General features: G+C 41.5%; 1 protein-coding gene across 1 annotated transcript in view; it reads right to left on the reverse strand.

The window, feature by feature from the left end:
- LOC145356878 (long-chain-fatty-acid--CoA ligase ACSBG2-like) overlaps positions 1–20,529 on the reverse strand; it is a 104,814-nt gene that overhangs the window by 40,228 nt on the left and 44,057 nt on the right. The window contains exons 5-9 of the mRNA XM_080209887.1: positions 14,970–15,090; positions 9,840–9,926; positions 9,363–9,512; positions 3,989–4,159; positions 652–833 (exon numbers count right to left, since the gene is read on the reverse strand). Of these exons, the coding sequence (XP_080066013.1) occupies positions 652–833; positions 3,989–4,159; positions 9,363–9,512; positions 9,840–9,926; positions 14,970–15,090 (711 nt within the window). The remainder of the gene's footprint in view (positions 1–651; positions 834–3,988; positions 4,160–9,362; positions 9,513–9,839; positions 9,927–14,969; positions 15,091–20,529) is intronic.

A 20,529-nucleotide genomic window follows, 5' to 3' on the forward strand; every position in this document is an offset into this window, starting at 1 on the left:
TAAATGCAATTGTCAGAGCATTTACTTTCACTGATTGTTGACCCTTAAGAAAAATGGTTTTACTTACTCTTGTCAGTGATTATATATGTTAACTAAATCAGGAAAAAATTGAACAAATATTTGGCAGGGAAGGAGTTTGAGGGGTATACTAAGAGATACCTAATGTTTTAAAATCAACCTCTGGAACTAAACAGCCGGGCCTGAACAATCTCTTCAGTCTGTAGATCCCCATGTTGTCATGCATATTTGAAAGATGGAGCTGAGGGACAATCTCAAAGATCAACAAAATTATGAGATGCACAGATGGTGTCTATAGTCAGAGGCTTTTTCCCAGGGTGGAAGACTCAATTACAAGAGGGCATAGGTTTAAGGCAAGGAAAGGTAAGTTTCAGACATACAGGGAAAGTTTTTCGCACAGAGGGTGGTGGGTGTCTGAAATGCACTGCCAATGGAGGTGGGGGAAGTAGGCACGTTCGCAATGTTCATGGTGTATCTTGGTAGACAAATGAATAGGAGGCAAGCAGAGGGATAGAAACCACATATTGGCACAGGCTTGGTGCGCCAAAGGGCCTGTTCCTGTGCTGTATTGATCTTTGTTTTTTTTTTAAGCTATTGTACGAACTGCATTAAGAAAGTTCTTATCTGACATACCCGTACATCATATTATAACCTGCTTCCAGGCCAATACCCTTTGCCCAGATGGCTATCTTTCTTTTCAAAGCAGATGATTCAGCACTGGTAGCTTTCATTCTTTCCTCTATTTTCTCCCAAACACGAGGTACTCCTAAAAAGGAGGTGGGATGCACTACTTTCAAAGTGTTCGTTAAGGTACCCTAAGAAGGAACAAAATGCTAAACTTACATTAAGAAAGCTAACATTTAGTACTGTTTTTAAGAAAACTGGTAATTCAGATTTCAATTTGACAAAGCTTGTGCTTAAACAATGCAAAATCACAAGTAACTCAGATGGCCCAATGAGGAACATCCTGCTTGGTAGTTCTTTCATGTACCCAACAAGTAAAACAAACTCAAATTAACTTAGGGACAAATTAAGAGGGGCAGCCCCCCAAAAAGGAAGGGGGGATGGCCTAAACAGACACCAAAGTCCAAAGGAAACTTAAAGCATTAAATCAAAATGTGGTTGTAAGGGTCTATAACACACACCAACCCCCGCGGGCACGGAAGGCGTCAACTGCACCCGTGAACACCACATGCTCCTTCTCCAGAGACACCTGGCCGCGAACGTAGCCGCGGTAGAGGGGCAGGCAGTCAGGATGGACAGCCCCATCGATCATCCGCTGCCTGGACCTATTGATGACATCCTGTTTGGTACATCATCAAGAAACAAAAGATGGCAGGTCCAAATCAAAGTGTGGCATGATTATTTCATCTCAGCCAGGGTAATAATCACAGGGCTACAAATTGCACACACAGAATAGGGTGGGGTGAAGGAGGAGTGGGAATGAAATGCACTGGAGCTCCTTTTAGCCCACAAGTAATGCTGAAAAATGGCATGTGCCTCTTCCACAAAGCAGTCCTCACCTTTAACTGCTGGGGTGCTTGAGTCCAGGGAAACCCAGCTGGATAGGATTCAAGCTTGAAGAGGCACTCAGCCTCATTAAAGTATTTAAATGAATCACCTGCTTTGTGGGACTAAATGTCTAGGCTCTCACTCACAACTGAGCAATGACAACTGAGGGCGAACATAATTAGTAAAGTTAGACTTTTCAAAGAAATGGGAAGATTTATTTTTTTTAGATGAAGGATCAGCTTAAAAGTCAAATATATTCTCAAATCACAATAAGGAAAATGTGATACTAGCTGATTAAAAACAAAAGTCAAATGATTTAACCTTTTGGTAAAAGAACAGGCAGGTTTGGACTTTGGCTTATTGTTTCAGGCACTTGAATTTAGCAGGTTGATGGTAATAAAAGCAAAGCAATTCTGCCATTTATAATTAGTAGGCAAAAATCAACCCAAAATCCGAATGCAGCTTCTACTGCCAGAGTTAATGTTAAATATAAACAGGTGGGATTTTCCAACCTTGTTCACCTGAAACCAGAAAATCCCGCCAAAGGTCAATGGACCTTTCCATGGACCGCTCCTCACCTGCTCCAATTCCTGTGGCGGGCGGGATGGTAAAATTCATCTCAACACGTCAGCAATGTTCAGGAAGATGAGGCATTATATCTCTGTATTTTCCTCTTTCTCTCTCTATGATGGTGCATAGGTCAGAATTTGGATTGTTTCTATAGTTAATTGGAACAAGTCACTAGTCTGTCACCAACGGCATAAAGCTTGAGGGACACACCAAATCAAGAATAGCCCAACACTCAGTCTCACATTAACACAGGCAAACTAAGGAGAAATTTAGTAGGGCCAATCCACCTAACCTGCATTTCTTTGGATTGTGGGAGGAAACCAGAGCACCCAGCAAAAATCCATGCCAAAATAGGGAGAACGTGCAAACTCCATGCAGAGACACACCCAGACCGGAATCAAACCCTGGTGCTGTCAGGCAGCAATGCTTATCATCATACCCCTGAAGAATTACATACAGAGTTCGAAATCCAAACTTGCTCAATGTCACTTTTGCCTGGCCCACACCCTTCACCCGCATCATGATAGTCACCAAAACCACCTTGCACTTTACCTAAAGATTGAAAATGGACCACATCCTCGGGGCATGATGTACAAATCTCTAGATAAAAGGGCAATAACGTATTCCTAAATATAATGAAATAAGGGTCAATTGTTGCTGGGGGACCATCAGCTCTGTGCAAGACACTCTTTGATCTACGCAAATTTCATTTGTTGGGAGTGGACAGGATAGATTCAGAAAGAACGTTCCTGGTAGTGGGGAAGCCCAGAATTAAGAGTCATAGTTTGAGGATAAAAGGGTAAAACATTTAGGACTGAGGTGAGGAGAAATTTCTTTACCCAGAGGGTGGTGAATCCTACGAATTCATGACCACAAAGTGGAGAGGCCAAAACATTGTGTGATTCCAAGAAATTAGATACAACTCATGGGGCTGAAGGGATCAAGGGATCTGCGAGGATTTTCATGATCAGCCATCTCAAAATGAATGGTAAAAATGCTCAAAGGGCCAAATAGCTTACTCATGCTTCTATTCTTCTATGTTTCCAGTGTAGAGCTGTCAATGACCTTGTGTTGCAGATTGACACATTATGTTCTGAGGGATGCATTAAAGCTTGAGGCAGACATGGGAAACATTTCACGGGGAAAGGTCTGAAGCACTGCTGCCTCACAGCACCAGGGACTCAGGTTCGATTCCCGGCTTGGTTCACTGTCTGTGCGGAGTCTGCACATTCACTCTTTGTCTGCATGAGATCCTCCTATAGTATGAAAGATGTGCTGGTTAGGTGCATTGACCTAAAAAGTCATGGGAGTGTGACGACTAGAGGAATTTCACAGTAACTTCATTGCAGTGTTAACGTAAACCTTACTTGTAACCAATAGATAAACTTTTACTTTACGTTGTACATCAAGAGGCTGGAAACTGGAAAACCCCCCAGGTTGTTTGCTCCAGAGGATATTGACATGAAATGTGAATATGAATTGTAAACTTAATGTGCAATAGCAAGTGTAGTGTGGCACCTCATGTGCTCTGTTGGAAGAAATTGGATTGTTTGCATTTTATGTAATGTCAAATTTGAACTGTTGTTAATATACCTCTACAAATTTTATGAATCAAGTAAATTTTTGGAAAAAAGAATTCTGAATTCCTGAGAAGTGCTTCAAATCTTAACTCTAGCATTCTTCAACACTAAAATACAATGAAGACTAATAATGATTTTACTATATAATTGAGAAAACAAATAAGATAATTTGACCTGGATTGTATCAATCATTAGGGGAAAGAGATATGAATAATTAGGTGACAGTTTCGTACAAATTTCAATTACTCATGTTCAGACATATTTGAAAAACTAGAATAACTTTTACAATTTTTGAAACTCTAAATTACCTTGAGTGCATCTGGCCTGGCAAAGTAAGTTGCAGCTGCAAACTTCATTGGAATCCAGATATCCATCATCTGTGCTGCAACATGACTCAGTGGAAGAAAACTAACAACTTTTTCGTTTGTTTCAGGTTGAATGTCCACCATCTTCCCGGCTGCATTTGCAGTCCATGTCAGCTAAAAATAAGGAGAATTGTATAAGCAACATTCTTCCATGTAAGAGGAGCATACCAACATCCAAAGAGTTGTTTGATTTATGCCAGTTACTATGTCAAAACATTGAGATTTACAACCTGTGCCATCACCCTCCCACAAAATGTGCATTTGCCTGTGAAGAGTGAAGGATGTTTAGTTTGTTCCCTGCCAAAGGAAAGGTGACTAATCACCTTGCTGAAAACACTCATGACTTAGGCCTGTTGACAATCCACAGCTTTGATAAAGAATCCTCCCTTCCTTAAATAATAATAGACTGGAATATGGCTCCACAAGTATAAAAACCTTTCACTGAGAGGAATCGTTATCAGCTATGACACTTATTTAAGACACCGCCAGTATTCAATCTACACAATTCAACATTGAGTTGTGTTATGTAGTGGCATTCAGGTACTTACTGATAAAAATAAAGTTAATACAGAGGTTAGCAACTCTCAGCTGCCCTGAAGCAGCCTATCCAGCTTCTCTAGTCTTTCCCTGCTTACTACATGGCTGCGAGGTGTGTTGTGCCTGAGAGAGCACTTCACGCTGTGGTGTGTTTACTTAGTCTCAGTTCCCACGGGTTCCTCAAGTAAGGTGACTCTTCTGCTGTGCTGTCTTAAAGACAGTAAGAAGTCTCACAACACCAGGTTAAAGTCTGATCAGAGAACCTTCCACACACCTGACGAAGGAACAGTGTTTCCGAAAGCTTGTGGGATTACTATCAAATAAACTGGTTGGACTTTAACCTGGTGTTGTGAGACTTCTTACTGTGTTTACCCCAGTCCAGCACCGGCAGCTCTACATCTGTCTTAAAGAGACAGACGCTACAGGAGATTGTCAACTTCAGGAAGAGTAAAGGAAAACATGCCCCATCTACGTCTTTTAAGAAGCATTTAGATAGTTACATGGGTACGACGGGTATAGAGGGATATGGGCCAAATGTGAGTAATTGGGATTAGTTTAGGGGTTTTAAAAAAAAAGGTGGCATGGACAAGTTGGGCCAAAAGGCCTGTTTCCATGCTGTAAACCACTATGACTCTATGACATCAACAGTGACAAAGTAGAAAGCATGTGGTGTCCACGGGTGCAGTTGATGCTTTCCGTGCCCGCTGGGCACCGCAGGGGCTGGTGTGTGTTATAGACCCTTACAACCACATTTTGATTTAATGTTTTAGGTTTCCTTTGAACTTTGGTTTCTGTTTGGGCTGTCCCCCCTTCCTTTTTGGGGGACTGCCCCTCTTAATTTGTCCCTAAGTTAAATTTGAGTTTGTTTTACTTATTAGGTACATGAACATAAGAACATAAGAAATAGGAGCAGGAGGAGGCCATCTAGCCCTTCGAGCCTGTCCTGCCATTCAATAAGATCATGGCTGATCTGTCGTGGCTCAGTTCCACATTCCCGCCCTCTCCCCATAACCCTTAATCCCCTCACTTATCAAAAACCCATCAACCCGTGTCTTAACAAGAAAGAACTACCAAGCAGGATGTTCCTCATTGGGCCATCTGATGAGTTACTTGTGATTTTGCATTGTTTAAGCTTCAAGTTTTTAGGCGTCTAGATCATCAACAACATGTCCTGGTCCCCTCATGCCGATACTATACTTAAGAAAGCCCATCAACTTTCTCAGAAGACTAAGGAAATTTGGCATATCAGCCATGACTGTCACCAACCTTTACAGCTGCACCATAGAAAGCATTCTTTCTGGTTGTATCACAACTTGGTGTGGCTCCTGCTCTGCCCAAGACTGCAAGGAGCTAAAAAGGTCGAGAATGTAGCCCAATCCATCACACAAACCAGCCTCCCATCCAATGACTCTGTCTACACTTCCCGCTGCCTCAGCAAAGCAGCCAGCATAATTAAGGACCCCTGGCAGCCTGGAAATTCTGCCTCCCACCTTCTTCTGTCAGGTGAAAGATACAAAAGTCTGAGGTCACATACCAATTGATTCAAGAACAGCTTCTTCCCTGCTGCTGCCAGATTTTGAATGGACTTACCTTGCATCATGTTGATCTTTCTCTACACCCTAGCTATGACTGTAACATTACATTCTGCACTCTCTCGTTTCCTTCTCTATGAACGATATGCTTTGTCTGTGTAGCGCGCAAGAAACAATATTTTTCACTAAATGTTAATACAAGTGACAGAAATAAATCAAATCAAATATACAAAATATCCCTCCCCCTTAACTTTCTTTTACAATGTTCAAAATTGATTTACTCGAGCTTCATTTGAAATAAACATATACACAAGTTAGACCTTGATGTAGCAATTATTAAGTGGAGGGATCTTGAGGTTTGCATTTAACAGGACACTTCCACTAGTAGACTTAAACTATCTATACTTCCAAATATGGCCTTACATGGGATCTTCCATACAGGCTTGCTGCATCCAAGTTCTGTCCTAGGCTGTGCGCTGACCAAAGACTACATACTTCACTCTATGGACAGTGTCACTCTCCAGTCCACCGTTGAGCCTTTATTTTGTCAAGCGCTTACTCTACAATGCATTTCGATACCATCATTACAATACAACTGTCTTATGTTTTGACAGTTGATTCACAAATTTAGCCTGTTACTTGTCAAAGAATGGTCACGGTTCTCTGATTCTGGTACTTGGTTGTGTGATAAACTTCCTTCCCTTTCTAGTACTTATCATGTTGTGTACGTTTTCAGAGAACTGCCAGGTTTCCTCTTGTTGCAGTTATAATGAACTCTACTTCTATGTTCAACATTTCATCCTTCTATTTGTTATATTTATATAGAAGAATGAAAAAGGGAACACCCTTCCTGTCTGCAAGCTAATTCAAGTCCTTAAATAGTCAATTAATAGCATGTGAAACATGTGCTCCAAAAAGAAAAACTAGCTACTCCCCTAACAAAGCTGTTCCAGTACAGCTACATTACAGGGATCTGCCTGATAATGTGAAAAATTATCAGGTATGTCCTGCCCACAGAAAGCAGAACAAATCCAACCTGGCTAATTATAACCCCATCAGTCTACTCTCAACCATAAGCTAAGTGAAGGAAGATGTCATCAACCCTGCTACCAAATGCTACTTCCAAAACAATGACCTGCTCACTGATGCACAGTTTGAGTTCTGAAAGGGCTATTCAGCTCCTCACCACATTATAGTTTTGGTTCAAACATGGACAAAAGAGCCAAACTTCAGAGGTGAGGCAAAAGTGATTGCCCTTGATATCAAGGCAGTATTTGACCGAATGTGGCATGAAGAAGCTCTGGAAAAATTGAAGTCAATGGGAATCAGAGGGAAAGCTTTCCACTAGTTGCACAAAAGATGATAGTTGCGGTTGATGGAAGAGAATTATAGGGTGGCAGGCTGGCACAATGGTTAGTACTGCTGCCTCATAGTACCAGGGACCTGGGTTCAATTCCCGGCTTGGGTCTCTGTCTGTGCAGAGTTTTCCCGTGTCTACATGGGTTTTCTCCAGGCGCTCCAGTTTCCTCCCACAGTCTGAAGGACATGTTGGTTAAATGCATCAGCCATACTAAATTCTCCCTCAGTGTACCCGAACAGGCATTGATCGGAATGTGGCAACGAATAGATTGTCACAGTAACTTTATTTGCAATGTTAATGTAATTCCACTTGTGACATTAATAAACAAACTTCAAAAGTTTTAAACTTTAATGCCAGCCTCAGGGTATCACTGCAGGCACTTCTCAGGTTAGTGTCAGATAGCTTCCCCGGAGCGGAGAAGCCACGACATCTTCTCCGGAGTCTTCAACATATCATTGATGAAGACGAACATCTCGCCAGGGCCATCCCCACACCCCCACTTCTTGCTTTCAGACAACCACGCAACCTCAAACAGACCATTGTTCGCAGCAAACTACCCAGCCTTCAGGAGAACAGTGACCACAATACCACACAACCCTGCCACAGCAACCTCTGCAAGACATGCCGGATCATCGACACAGATGACATCATCACACGTGAGAATACCATCCACCAGGTACACGGTAAATGCTCTTGCAACTCGGCCAACATTGTCTACCTGATGCGTTGCAAAAAAGGATGTCCCGAAGCATGGTACATTGGGGAGACCATGCAGACACTACGACAACGGGTGAATGAACAATCGCTCGACAATCACCAGGCAAGACTGTTCCCTTTCTGTTGGCGAACACTTCAGTGGTCACGGGCATTCAGCTTCTGACCTTCAGGTAAGCATGCTCCAAGGTGGCCTTCACGACACACAACAGCGCAGAGTTGCTGAGCAGAGACTGATAGCCAAGTTCTGCACACGAGCACGGTCTCAACAGGGATCATGGGTTCATGTCGCACTATCTGTAACCCCCGTGACTTGCCTGGGTTTGCAAAACCTCACTTACTGTACTGTCTGGAGACAATACAAATCTCTTTAACCTGTGATCAGTGCTCCTTCCACTCACATTGTCATTAGGACTTGAACAGCAGGTTAGGTGTAAAGATTCGCATTCTAATCAGTAATCTGTAAACTGTCTGTGCTTTATATGCTCTAAGGCCAGGATTCTCCATTCACCTGACGAAGGGACAAACCCCGAAAGCTTGTGAGTTTACTATCAAATAAATCGGTTGGACATAAACCTGGTGTTGTCAGACTTTTTACTGTGTTTACCCCAGTCTAACGCTGGCATATCCACATCAGGTTAGTGACCTCAGCCAAATCACCTTCAACAATAACATTCACTCCAATAAGGTCAAAATTGGGGATGTTTGCTGACGGCTGCATAATGTTCACCACTTCCTTGAATTCACTACCTAGCAGCACTGTGTGTGTATCTGCAGCAAATAGGCAGCAATGGTTCAAGGAAGTAGCTCACCAGCACCTTGTCAATCAATCAGGTCTGAACAATAAGTGTTGCCCTTCTCAGCTTTGCCACATCCACTAAACAAAACAAATTAAAATGATTTCGTAGAAGCATAGTATCTGAAAACATTAAAAAGGTACAAATAACAACTTTAGATTCTTGTTCAGAAAGGAACTGAAAGACACACAAGGCTCATTAAAGAAAGTGAATTGGCAGTGTGAGAATTGCCACATTCTAAAAGCTCAACACATTAATCACAAAATTCCTTTAAAGGGCCAAAAGTCATTAGTTCTTTAGAAAAGAGATATTTTTGAACTTTGATATTAATTGTCCCAATAGTCACCAAGTACAGAAAAAAATGGACCAAAACTTACGTTATCTTGGCTAAGCATGACTGCTTTAGGAACCCCTGTTGTTCCAGACGTGTAGATTAGCGTACAACACTGATTGGCCATCTGAGAGTCTATGATTTCATCCAACTGTTTGTCTGGGACGCTTTCCCCAAGTTCCATAAATGTCTTCCACTTAAAGATTAAAAGGAAATTATTACATCTGGTCTTTTCTTGCGACAATGTAGTGCGCCATTTGTTGGTGGCAATTTCTTCTGGTCCCACCGCTATTCAATGGAATTTCCCTTTGACTGCACCCTGAGAAAGCTGTAGCAGGAGTGCACTGTTGGCTGGACCAGAAGATCCTGCTGGTTTGAACAGCTGGGAAATTCTGAATAATTACTTCAAATTTTAAACATTCTTAATAAAATTATGCAATATTATGCGCAATAACTTTTTGAGTTAATTGTACAAACGACATAATAAACAAGCTTTTGGAATCAATAATGTAGGAATACTTACCGTATAAATAGGTACTTCATTTTGTTTTACTTCTGGTACTAACTTATATTGAACAATTGCTTTCAGATGAGGCAATTGACTTTGAATCTAAACATAAAAGTCAAAAATAGTTTCAAATATTAATTGCAAGATTTAATTAGAAAATATAAAGCAAATAAAATTAATTCATCCAAAAGTTCATTCAACACATTTGTTAAAATGCACCATAAGCAGATAAATGTCCATTTTATCATGGAATTCTTGATTCATGAAGTCACAATGCATATTTTGGTTACATGTCTAATTCTCAAATTGATCTATTCATATAAGCAAAGAAAAGCAAGGTTTAAAAAGAAAGATATAGAGTGATGATAAACTAAAGATAAACTTAAAACCATTGTTCATTAAAATGTAAAAGATACAAGTCAAAGGGAAAAGAAGTAGGGGGTAAATCAATGGTTTTGTAAAAAAAACAAGCAATTCTGTGTGGGTTTCCTCCCAAAGCAGTGCAAGTTAGGTTCACTGGCCGTGCTAAATTGTCTCAGTGTTCTAAAATGTGTAGGTTAGGGGATTAGTAGGGTAAACAGCCAGGAGTAGGGCGGGGTGGGGGGGTGGGGAGCAGTTTACAGGGATAAAGACTGGACTGGGTAAGGTATTATGTTGAAGGGTCAATGCAGACTTGATGTGCTGAATGGCCTCCTTTTGCAACATGGGGATTCTATGAAAGGGTGTTGATTTGCTTCAAAAGGAGTTATTTCTCACCAGCCTTGTCAACCCTGCGCATTCCTCTTTAGTAACATCTAGGAGCTTGTGTAAAATTGGGAGAGCTGTCCCACAAGCTAGACAAGCAACAACCTAACAGGCATACTGAAACCAATGTCCCAAATACCAACTCTCCCAGCAGGATATAACCAGCAGAGGTGATGACATAGTACAGTTGAAAGAGAGTTGCCCTTACTACAGACAACATTGATTCTGGACCCCTGAAGTCTCATGGCATCATCAAACATGGGCAAGGAAGCCACCTGTTGATAGAATGGTAGGTGGCAATCTCCAACCCCTTCAGCTGATGAATCACTACTCCTCCATGTCAAACACAATGGAGGAAGGATCAAGGGGGTTAAGGGCACAGAATATACTCTGAATGGGGACTTCAATATCCATCACCAAGATTGACCTAGTAGCGCCAGTACTGCCTGAGTTGGTTATTTCTAAAGGACATAGTTGCTAGACTGGGTCTGCAGCTGATGATGATGAAAACAAGTGGGAAAAACCTAATTAAACTTACTATCAAACTACCCTGTCATAGACGCATTTGTCCGTACGGTATTGGTAGGAATGACTACTGCACAGTCCTTGTGAACAAAATCCTATTCACATTGAGGGTATCCTCCATCACGTTGGTGCCATTAACACTGTGATAAATAGGACAAATTTCAAAATGATCTAGCAACTCAAAACTGGGTGCAATTATTCAAAGAGAAAAGAAACTGAAAAATCCAACCAAACTTAATGTTAGATAATCACAAAAAGTGCAACATTGCTCCCTTCACCTTCTCCCTCTCACCATTCAAGGCCCAAATACTCTATTCAGGTTAAGCAATGTTTAATTTGCACTTTCTTCAATTCAATTTGGTTTATTGTATTTGCTGCTCCCAATGTGGTCACCTCTACATAGGGGAGACTGAGCACAAACTGGGAATCGCATGTGACAGTGGATGACATGCAATTAGTGAGGCCTTATCCTCAAGATACTTCCCTTCACTAATATTGAACAATTTATTTCCACCTCCAATTTGACCCATCTTACTGGGAAATTATGTTTTTCAGGCCAAATTCTCAGTTTGGCAGAATAAATTAAACGGTCAGGAATCGAATTGCGACATTCATGCAACACGATATAAAACCTTTGGTCAATCCGCGAACTAAACTTCAGCCTTCCTGTTGCTTGCCATTTTAACTCAGCACGTTGCTGTCATACCCACATGTTCACCTTTGGCTGTTGCAATGCTCCAGTGCAGACCAGCGTGCACTGGACGAGCAGCAACTCATCTTCCGGTTGGGCACGTTGCTGCCCTCGGGACTCAACATCAAGTTCAAGATTGTGACCTTTCTCCTCCATCTTAAACCACTCCTCCCCCTCCACCCCTTCCTCCATCTTAAACCCACTCTCTTTCTCTTTAATGTTCCAAAAATGTATTGCCAAAAAACATCCGCCCTCCCCCCCCACCCCTCAACTCCTCCTCAATCAGGTCATTTGTCTTTTGTTCTTAAAAGTTTCTACTTTTTGTTGTGGTTTCTAGATTCTCCCTCCTTTCAGTTCTGACAAAGAAAGTAGTCTATGGGCTCGAAACATTAATACTGTTTGTCTCCTGATAGATGCCGGAGGGCAGACCAGCTGAGATTTTCCAGCATCCTCTGCTCTCATTAATGCTTGAAAAAAAAATGACCAGGATCGGATTATTTAAAATTGAAAACCCAAAGGGAAGCTTGGAACAAAAGTGCATAATACCTATAGAAAAGAAAAATTGTGGTACTGGAAAGCAGGGAGATAAATTTGAATTTTCCCCCTTCAATAAACAAACCAGTTACATGCCAGAAAATAGACATAAAATGATATTACAATTAGAATGTTAGCTACTTTGGAAACACCAAAACAAACTGATTCATTTCTTTGGTCCTCTGTCCCAATATACAATTATTTGAATGTGTAAAGTTATGTTTAAAAATCTTCCTATGGAATCCCTTGGAATGCTTTACTATATTAAAGGTGCTATATAAATAGAAGCTATTGTTGCTGTCTTCACTTGTTGGTCAACCAATCCAAGATGAAAACAATAAGCCGTTAGGAGACAGAGGAGTTAATTAGGGCCATTGAACATAGATTTTCAAAAAAAAACCCAGTCAACAAACAGACTTGTCAAATATACAGATAATCAGCAAATGAATTTCAATATAAATGGGGTGTGAGGTGGTTAACTTAGATAGGATGAATAAGCAGGAAACTAAATGGGGAAAAGAAGCTTGGAGATCTGAGGCACAGATACTTAAATCAGGTCTTCAGCTTGGTAAGAGTTCAAAGTACTGGGGTCCGTTTCTGAAAGAATTTAATTTAGAAGCATGGAGATAATGTTAAATGTATGTAGAATCTTAGTGAGACCAGGTGCCATATTTTGTAGTATGAAGATCAGAACCCAAAGAATACTGAATCACAGGAGAAAGTGCAGGAAAAAAAAATATAAGGAAGCGACTCTCAGGAAAGAAAGAGCATGCTGGAAAGAAGGACAGAATTTTCCACTTTGGATTAGTGTGCTGATATTGGAGCAAAATATGGATCACAACTCTGCACTATGCTGGGAACAGTCATCCGATACAGATTGTGGAGGAGACTCCTTCACATGATGGCCTCAGCTATGTTGAATTGGGTAGTAAGGGGCCTCAAAATCTGCCCAGAATGTTGGTACCTGACCTGCCTTTAAGAATGATATGGAGATCCCGGTTTGGACTGGGGTAAACACAGTAAGAAGTCTGACAACACCAGGTTTAAGTCCAACCAATTTATTTGATAGTAAACTCACAAGTTTCTGGGGTTTGTCCCTTCGTCAGGTGAATGGAGTGAATGGAGACTTTTTACTGCCTCTAAGAAGCCATCTCCAAGCAGCTGTCATGCTGTTGACAATACGGTAGGTCCCAGACCGACTGGGAAATGTCAGTCGGTCTCTGATCTGTAGCCTTAACTTGTCTTTTAATGACCTTCCCTATTATTTCCACCCAATCTGGCCTTTAGCAAAATTGTTCGAAGGTGCCAGCAAAATAGGCATTCTGGCCAGTTGCACATAATTACCACCCACCCACATCCATTATCACATTCACATTGAGACAAAAACATGCCCAAGAACATATGTTAAAGTCTTTGAAATTATCAAGGAGTTTCATGGGATTTTCACAATAATTTCATTGCAGTGTTAATGTAAGCCTACATGTGATTAATAAATAAACTTAACTTTAGGATTCATGTAGAGAAGTTGTTTCTACTTTGGACAAGTCCAATAGGAGGAGAATTTCAAAACAGACACCAGCAGCTCAAACAAAGAACTTAAGATGAATTGCTGTACATAATGAATGACAAAATATCAATATAAATATGTGGAAAGAAGGAACAGTATAGTATGGAAATAGAGTGGGAAGAGGCAACTAGAGAGGTCAGATGTTTGTGAGACTCTGAAACAACAACGCAAACCAAAATAGGCCAGTTCGTCCTGTGGACAGGTAATACCACACTTAATAGAATTCCTTGAAGAAGTAACATTCAAATGAAAATGCAGTACACATGGTTTACATGAATTTTCAAAATTAACAAGGAACCAGATAAAGGTAATTTTGTGTGTGGAATCAAGGAGAATATGAGCACATGGAAGTAGAAAGTGTTGGAAGGCAGAAAAGAATAGAAACCAAAGGAAATTTTTAGACAGAAGAATGTGGAGAATAGTGTCCCATAAGTACACTGAGTAGGATGACTTATTTACTGTCCTGCATACATACATAAATGATCTAGAATTAGAAATTATAAGAATATAAAAAAATGAAGATGCCAAATAAAGCAAATTGTCTCTAAGATCATGAAGGTCATAAGGTCACAGATAAGTTAGTGAAATTAATATATAATTAGCAGATACAATTCACTGCATGGCAAAATGAACTAACATATTTTAATGTAAAAATAGGTAAAGGGAATATGCCAATGAGAGAAAATCCTGATTATTCTTATTCAACAGCAATGTGATCACTTTCACTGCACAGACTGCCATTTTCAAGAACATGGCCTACCATCATTTTCTCAAGTGCAATTAGTGATAGGCTACATATGAAGGCATTTCCAACAACATCCTCGTCTCAAGAATTAATTTCTAAAACAATATAAAATGATGGACTTGAAATGCAGGAAAGTAGCCTTAATGCAGATACATACATCACTAAAAAGATAGTATCATCTGTTTGTGCTGTGAGATTGCATTCAAGGATTCTGCGGTCCACATTCCTGCTTATAATGAATGGCTTGTAGCCATAAATGGAGTTAATCTTCTTTTACTTGTGAAAATCACATTATGTAATTGTTAAAACAGAATATAGTTTAAAATTAAAACACAGTACCTCCAGAATTTTATTTAATTGGTTCATGTTCTCCAACACTATAACATTAGCCTCACTGTGATGTGCCACATACTTGCATGCTTCTGCAGAATTTGTTGCATAAATCCCAACAGCCAAGCCTCTACGTTAGAGAGAAAACTACCATTATTACATGTATAATTTTTTAGCCAATGCTGAATTTGCATAACTGATGACAGAAACCTTTAATTTCACAAGCAACTCCGTAAGAAGCGACAGCAGTAGGACTGCAGCCTGTAACAACACAATTTACAATTCACCTTTTACAGATTAAAATTTGTTTTAACAGTTCAGTTGTTAAGCTAGCAAGTAACTGATTTGAATAACTGTGGAGTGAGCAGTGCTCAGTTGTGAGGGGGGCTGCAATGCCACCAACATCTTTGGATTAGAGTGCAAAATTAGCCAGCAGCAGGAGCTTTCTGCCCATTCACAGGAGTGGGATTTTCCGGTCCTGCTGACGCTCCACCCCCAACCGCAGGTTTCCCAGCCGCAAGGGTGCATCTAACGGGAAACGCCATTGACAAAGGCAGGACCAAAAGTCCTCACCACCAGGCAATGGTGAACCGCCGCTGCAAAAAAAATCCCACCCAATGTTCTTGCTCTAAGTTAGAATAGAGAGATTTCTCTATGATGGGGAAAGCAAGCTATAATGAGGAAATGTGAAATTTACAAATGGATACATTAGGTGAGTTGGCCAAAATCTGGCAGAAGAAGTTAACATGGATAAGTGTGAGGTTATCCATTTTGGTCAGAGGAATAAAAAGACAACTTTTGCCCAAATGGAGTTGATCTTCAGAGTGCATTGGTGCAGAGGGATTTGGGTGTCCTCATTCAGGAATCGCAGAGGTTAATATGTGGGTGCAGCAGGTAATAAGGAAGGCAAATGGAATTTTGGCATTCAACGTTAATGGAATAGAGTATAAAAGTAGCAGTATTGATGCCACTGTAAAAGGATATTTGTGAGGCAAAGGCTGGAATTCTCCCATCCCATCTGCCACTGGAATTCTAGTGGGCATGGGATGGGCCATGTAAAGGTCCATTGAAGTCGGATAAGAATCTCTGGTTTTCAGTTGAGCATTGCCAGAGAATACCACCCCACATCTGGAGTATCGCACACAGTTTTGGTCCCCTTATTTGAGGAAGGCTGTAAATGGCATTAAAGGTGGTTCAGAAAGGTTCACTAGGTTGATGTCAGGGATGAAAAACTTGAGATTGAGCAGTTTAGGTCTGTAAACACTGGAGTTTAGAAGAATGAGAGATCTAATTGAGGTATTTTAGGGCTGGTACATATGCAGTGGTACATACAGTGGTTGGCACTGCTGTCTCACAGCTCCAGGCACCCAGGTTCAATTCTGGCCCTGGGTGACTGTCTGTGTGGAGTTCGCACATTTTCCCTGTGTTTGCATGGGTTTCCTCTGAGTGCTCTGGTTTCCTCCCACACTCCAAAGATGTGAGGGTTAGTGGATTAGATTGGCCATGCTAAATTGCCCTTTCTTGTCCAAGGTGCATAGGTTAGATGGATTAGCCATGGGGAATTCATGGGTTTACTGGGTGAGAGAGAGGACTGTGGTGGGATGCTCTGCCAAATGACTTAATCTGCGTTGTGAGATTCTATGATTCTAAAAGATGCTAAAAAGGGATTGACAGAGTGGATGTTTTCCCTTGTTGGGCATTCAAGAATGAGAGGCCATAATTTTAGACTAAGGAGTGGCAGGTTTAAAAATGAGGAGGAATTACTTCAAAGTATTGTGAATCAGCGGAGTTCTCTATCCCAGAGTGCAGTAGATACTGGAACAGTTATGGGGAGCAGGCAAAAAGACGGAGGTGAGGCCAAGGTGAGATCAGCCATGATCGTATTGAATAGCAGAGCAGGCTCGAGGGCTGAATTGCCTACTCCTGCACCTAGTTCTCATATTCTTAGAATGAGGACAGCATTAAACTTGGCTATGATGTCCCCTTTAGGTGAAAAGACCGTCAATTCTGATTGCCTAGACTCTCTATTAAGAATGTGCTTCGACACAACAGTGTGTTACTGGTACCTGTGAAAATAATGCAAAAACATACAAATTAGAAGAAAGAATAGGGTATTTGGTCCCTTATATAAAAGGTATTGGTGAGACCACAACTGGAGCACTGTGTGCAGTTTTGGTGTCCTTATCTGAGGAAGTTCATCCTTGCTATAGAGGGAGTAAAGCAAAGGTTTACCAGGTTCATTCCTGGGGTGACAGATCTGTCATATGAGGAGAGATTAAGTTGGTTAGGATTACATTCACTGGAGTTTAAGAAGAGTGAGAAGGGATCTTGTAGAACCTTATAGACAGGGTAGACTCAAAGAATGTTCCTGATGGTGGGGGGAATCCAGAACTAGAGGTCATACTTTAGAGGTTAAGGGGTAAACCTTTTAGAATTGAGATCAGGAGAGATTTCTTCACCCAGAGACTGGTAAATGTGTGGAATTCACTACCATAGGAAGTAGTTGAGGCCGAAGTGTTTATAGGATCATAGAATCCCAACAGTGCAGAAACCTACCAAGTCTGCACCGACCACAATACTACCCAGGCCCTATCCCTGTAACCCCACATATTTATCCTGCCACTAATGGGCAATTTAGCATGGCCTATCAACCTAAACCACACATCTTTGGAGAGTGCGACAAAACTGGAACGCCCAGAGGAAACCCATGCAAACACGGGTATAATTTGCAGACTTCACACAGTGACCTGAGGCCGGAATTGAACCAGGGTCCCTGGCGCTGAGAGGAAACAGTGCTAACCACTAATTTCAGAAGAAATTAGATATCGAGATCAAGTGATATGAGAGTTGCAGGGGTCAGGATTTGATGATCAGCCATGATCATAATGAATGGCAGAGCATGCTCGAAAGGCCAAATGGCCTACTCCTGCTTCTAGTTTCTATGCTCCAACATTTAGTGCGATCATGGATGAGCTGACTTGTGGCCTCAACTCCGCATTCCACCTACCCCCGATAACCTTTCACTCCCTTTTTAGTCAAGAAGTTATTTATCTCTGCCTGAAAAATATTCAGTGATTCTGCCTCCACTTCTTTCATAGAACATAACTGCGCAGTACAGGCCCTTTGGTCCTCGATGTTGCCTGAAAGTTGGGAATCAAGTAGATAAAAGTGGTTAGGAAGGCATACGGTATCTTGGCGTTTATTGGTAGGGGGATTGAATTTAGGAGCCGCAACGTCATGTTGCAACTATACAAAACTCTGGTGCGGCCGCACTTGGAGTATTGTGTGCAGTTCTGGTCCCCACATTATAGGAAGGATGTGGAGGCATTGGAGAGGGTGCAGAGGAGGTTTACCAGGATGTTGCCTGGTATGGAGGGAAGGTCCTATGAGGAGAGACTGAGGGATTTGGGGTTGTTTTCGTTAGAAAGAAGGCGGCTAAGAGGGGACCTTATTGAAACATATAAGATGATTAGAGGTTTAGATAGGGTGGACAGTGATAGCCTTTTTCCTCGGATGGAGAAAGCTAGCACGAGGGGGCATAGCTTTAAATTAAGGGGTGGTAGATATAGGACGGATGTCAGAGGTAGGTTCTTTACCCAGAGGGTGGTGAGGGATTGGAATGCCCTGCCTGCTGCAGTTGTAGATGCGCCTAGTTTGGGGGCGTTTAAGAGATCCGTGGATAGGTTTATGGAGGGAAAGGGATTGGTTTAGGTTAGAGGGTCATTGCTTTTTTAATTGATCGGCGCAACATCGTTGGCCAAAGGGCCTGTTCTGCGCTGTAATGTTCTATGTTCTATGTTGCGCCAATCTGTGAAAACCAATCTAAAGCCCATCTAACCTACACTATTCCAATATCATCCATGTTTGTCCAATGACCATTTAAATGCCCTTAATATTGGCAAATCCACTACTGTTGCAGGCAGGGCATTCCATTCCCTTCCTACGCTCTGAGTAACAAATCTACCCCTGACATCAGTCCTATATCTATCACCCCTCAATTTAAAGCTATGTCCCCTCATGCTAGCCATCACCATCTAAGGAAAAAGGCTCTCACTGTCCACCCTATCTAATCCTCTGACCATCTTGTATGCCTCTATTAAGTCACCTCTTAACCTTCTCTCTAACGAAAATAGCCTCAAGTCCCTCAGCCTTTCCTCATAAGAACTTCCCACCATACCAGGCTACATCCTGGTAAATCTCTGTATCCTTTCCAATGCTTCCACTCCCTTTCTATAATGCGACGACCAAAACTGTACGCAATACTCCAAGTGTGGCCACACCAGAGTTTTGTACAGCTGAAACATGGCCTCATGACTCCGAAACTCAATCCCTCTACCAATAAAAACACACCGTATGCCTTCTTAACAACCCAATCAACCTGGGTGCCAACTTTCAGAGATCTATGCATATGGACACTGCGATCTCTCTGCTCATCCACACTGCCAAGTATCTTACCATTAGCCCAGTACTCTGAAGTCCTGTTACTTATTCCAAAGTGAATTATCTCACAATTTTCCGCATTAAACTCCATTTCCTACCTCTCAGCCTAGCTCTGCAGCTTATCTATGTCCCTCTGTAACCTGTAACATCCTTCCACACTGTACACAACTCCACCAACTTGAGTGACATCCACAAATTTACTAACCCATCCTTCTGTGCTCTCATCCAGGTCATTTACAAAAATGACAAACAGCAGTGGCCCCAAAACAGATCCCTGTGGTACACCACTAGTAACTCAACTCCAGGGTGAACATTTCCAGTCAACCATCACCCTCTGTCTTCTTACAGCTAGCCAATTCCTGATCTAAACCGCTAAATCACCCTCAATCCCATGCCCCCATATTTTCTGCAATAGCCTACTGTGGGGAACCTTATAAATGCTTTACTGAAATCCATATACACTACATTAACTGCTTTACCCTCATCCACCTCTTTGGTCACCTTCTCAAAAAACTCAACAAGATTTGTGAGGCACAACCTACACGTCACAAAACTGTGTTGACCATCCCTAATCAAATTATTCCTTTCTAAATGATTATAAATCCTATCTCTTATAAACCTCTCCAAAAGTAAGGCTCACCGGTCTATAATTACCAAGGTTGTCAGTACTCCCCTTCCTGAACAAGGGGACAACATTTGCTATGCTCCAGTCTTCTGGCACTATTCCTGTAGACAATGACGATATAAAGATCAAAGCCAAAGGCTCTACGATCTTCTCCCTAGCCTCCCAGAGAATCCTAGGATAAATCCTATCTGGCCTAGAGGATTTATCTATTTTCACACTTACCAGAATTGCTAACACCTCCTCCTCATGAATCTTAATCCCGTCTAGTCTAATAGCCTGTATCTCAGTATTCTCCTCGACAACATCATCTTTTTCCTGTGTGAATACTCACAAAAAGTATTCATTTAGCACCTTTCCTATCTCTTTGGACTCCACGCATAACTTCCCACTATTGTCCTTGACTAGCCCTAATTTTACCCTTGTCATTCTTTTATTCCTGACATACCTATAGAAAGCTTTAGGGTTTTCCTTGATCTTCCATGTCCCCTCCTGGCTCTTCTTAGC

Source organism: Carcharhinus amblyrhynchos, chromosome 1 (assembly GCF_965287045.1).
Source record: "Carcharhinus amblyrhynchos chromosome 1, sCarAmb.v2.hapA, whole genome shotgun sequence".
Classification (NCBI taxonomy): Eukaryota; Metazoa; Chordata; class Chondrichthyes; order Carcharhiniformes; family Carcharhinidae; genus Carcharhinus; species Carcharhinus amblyrhynchos.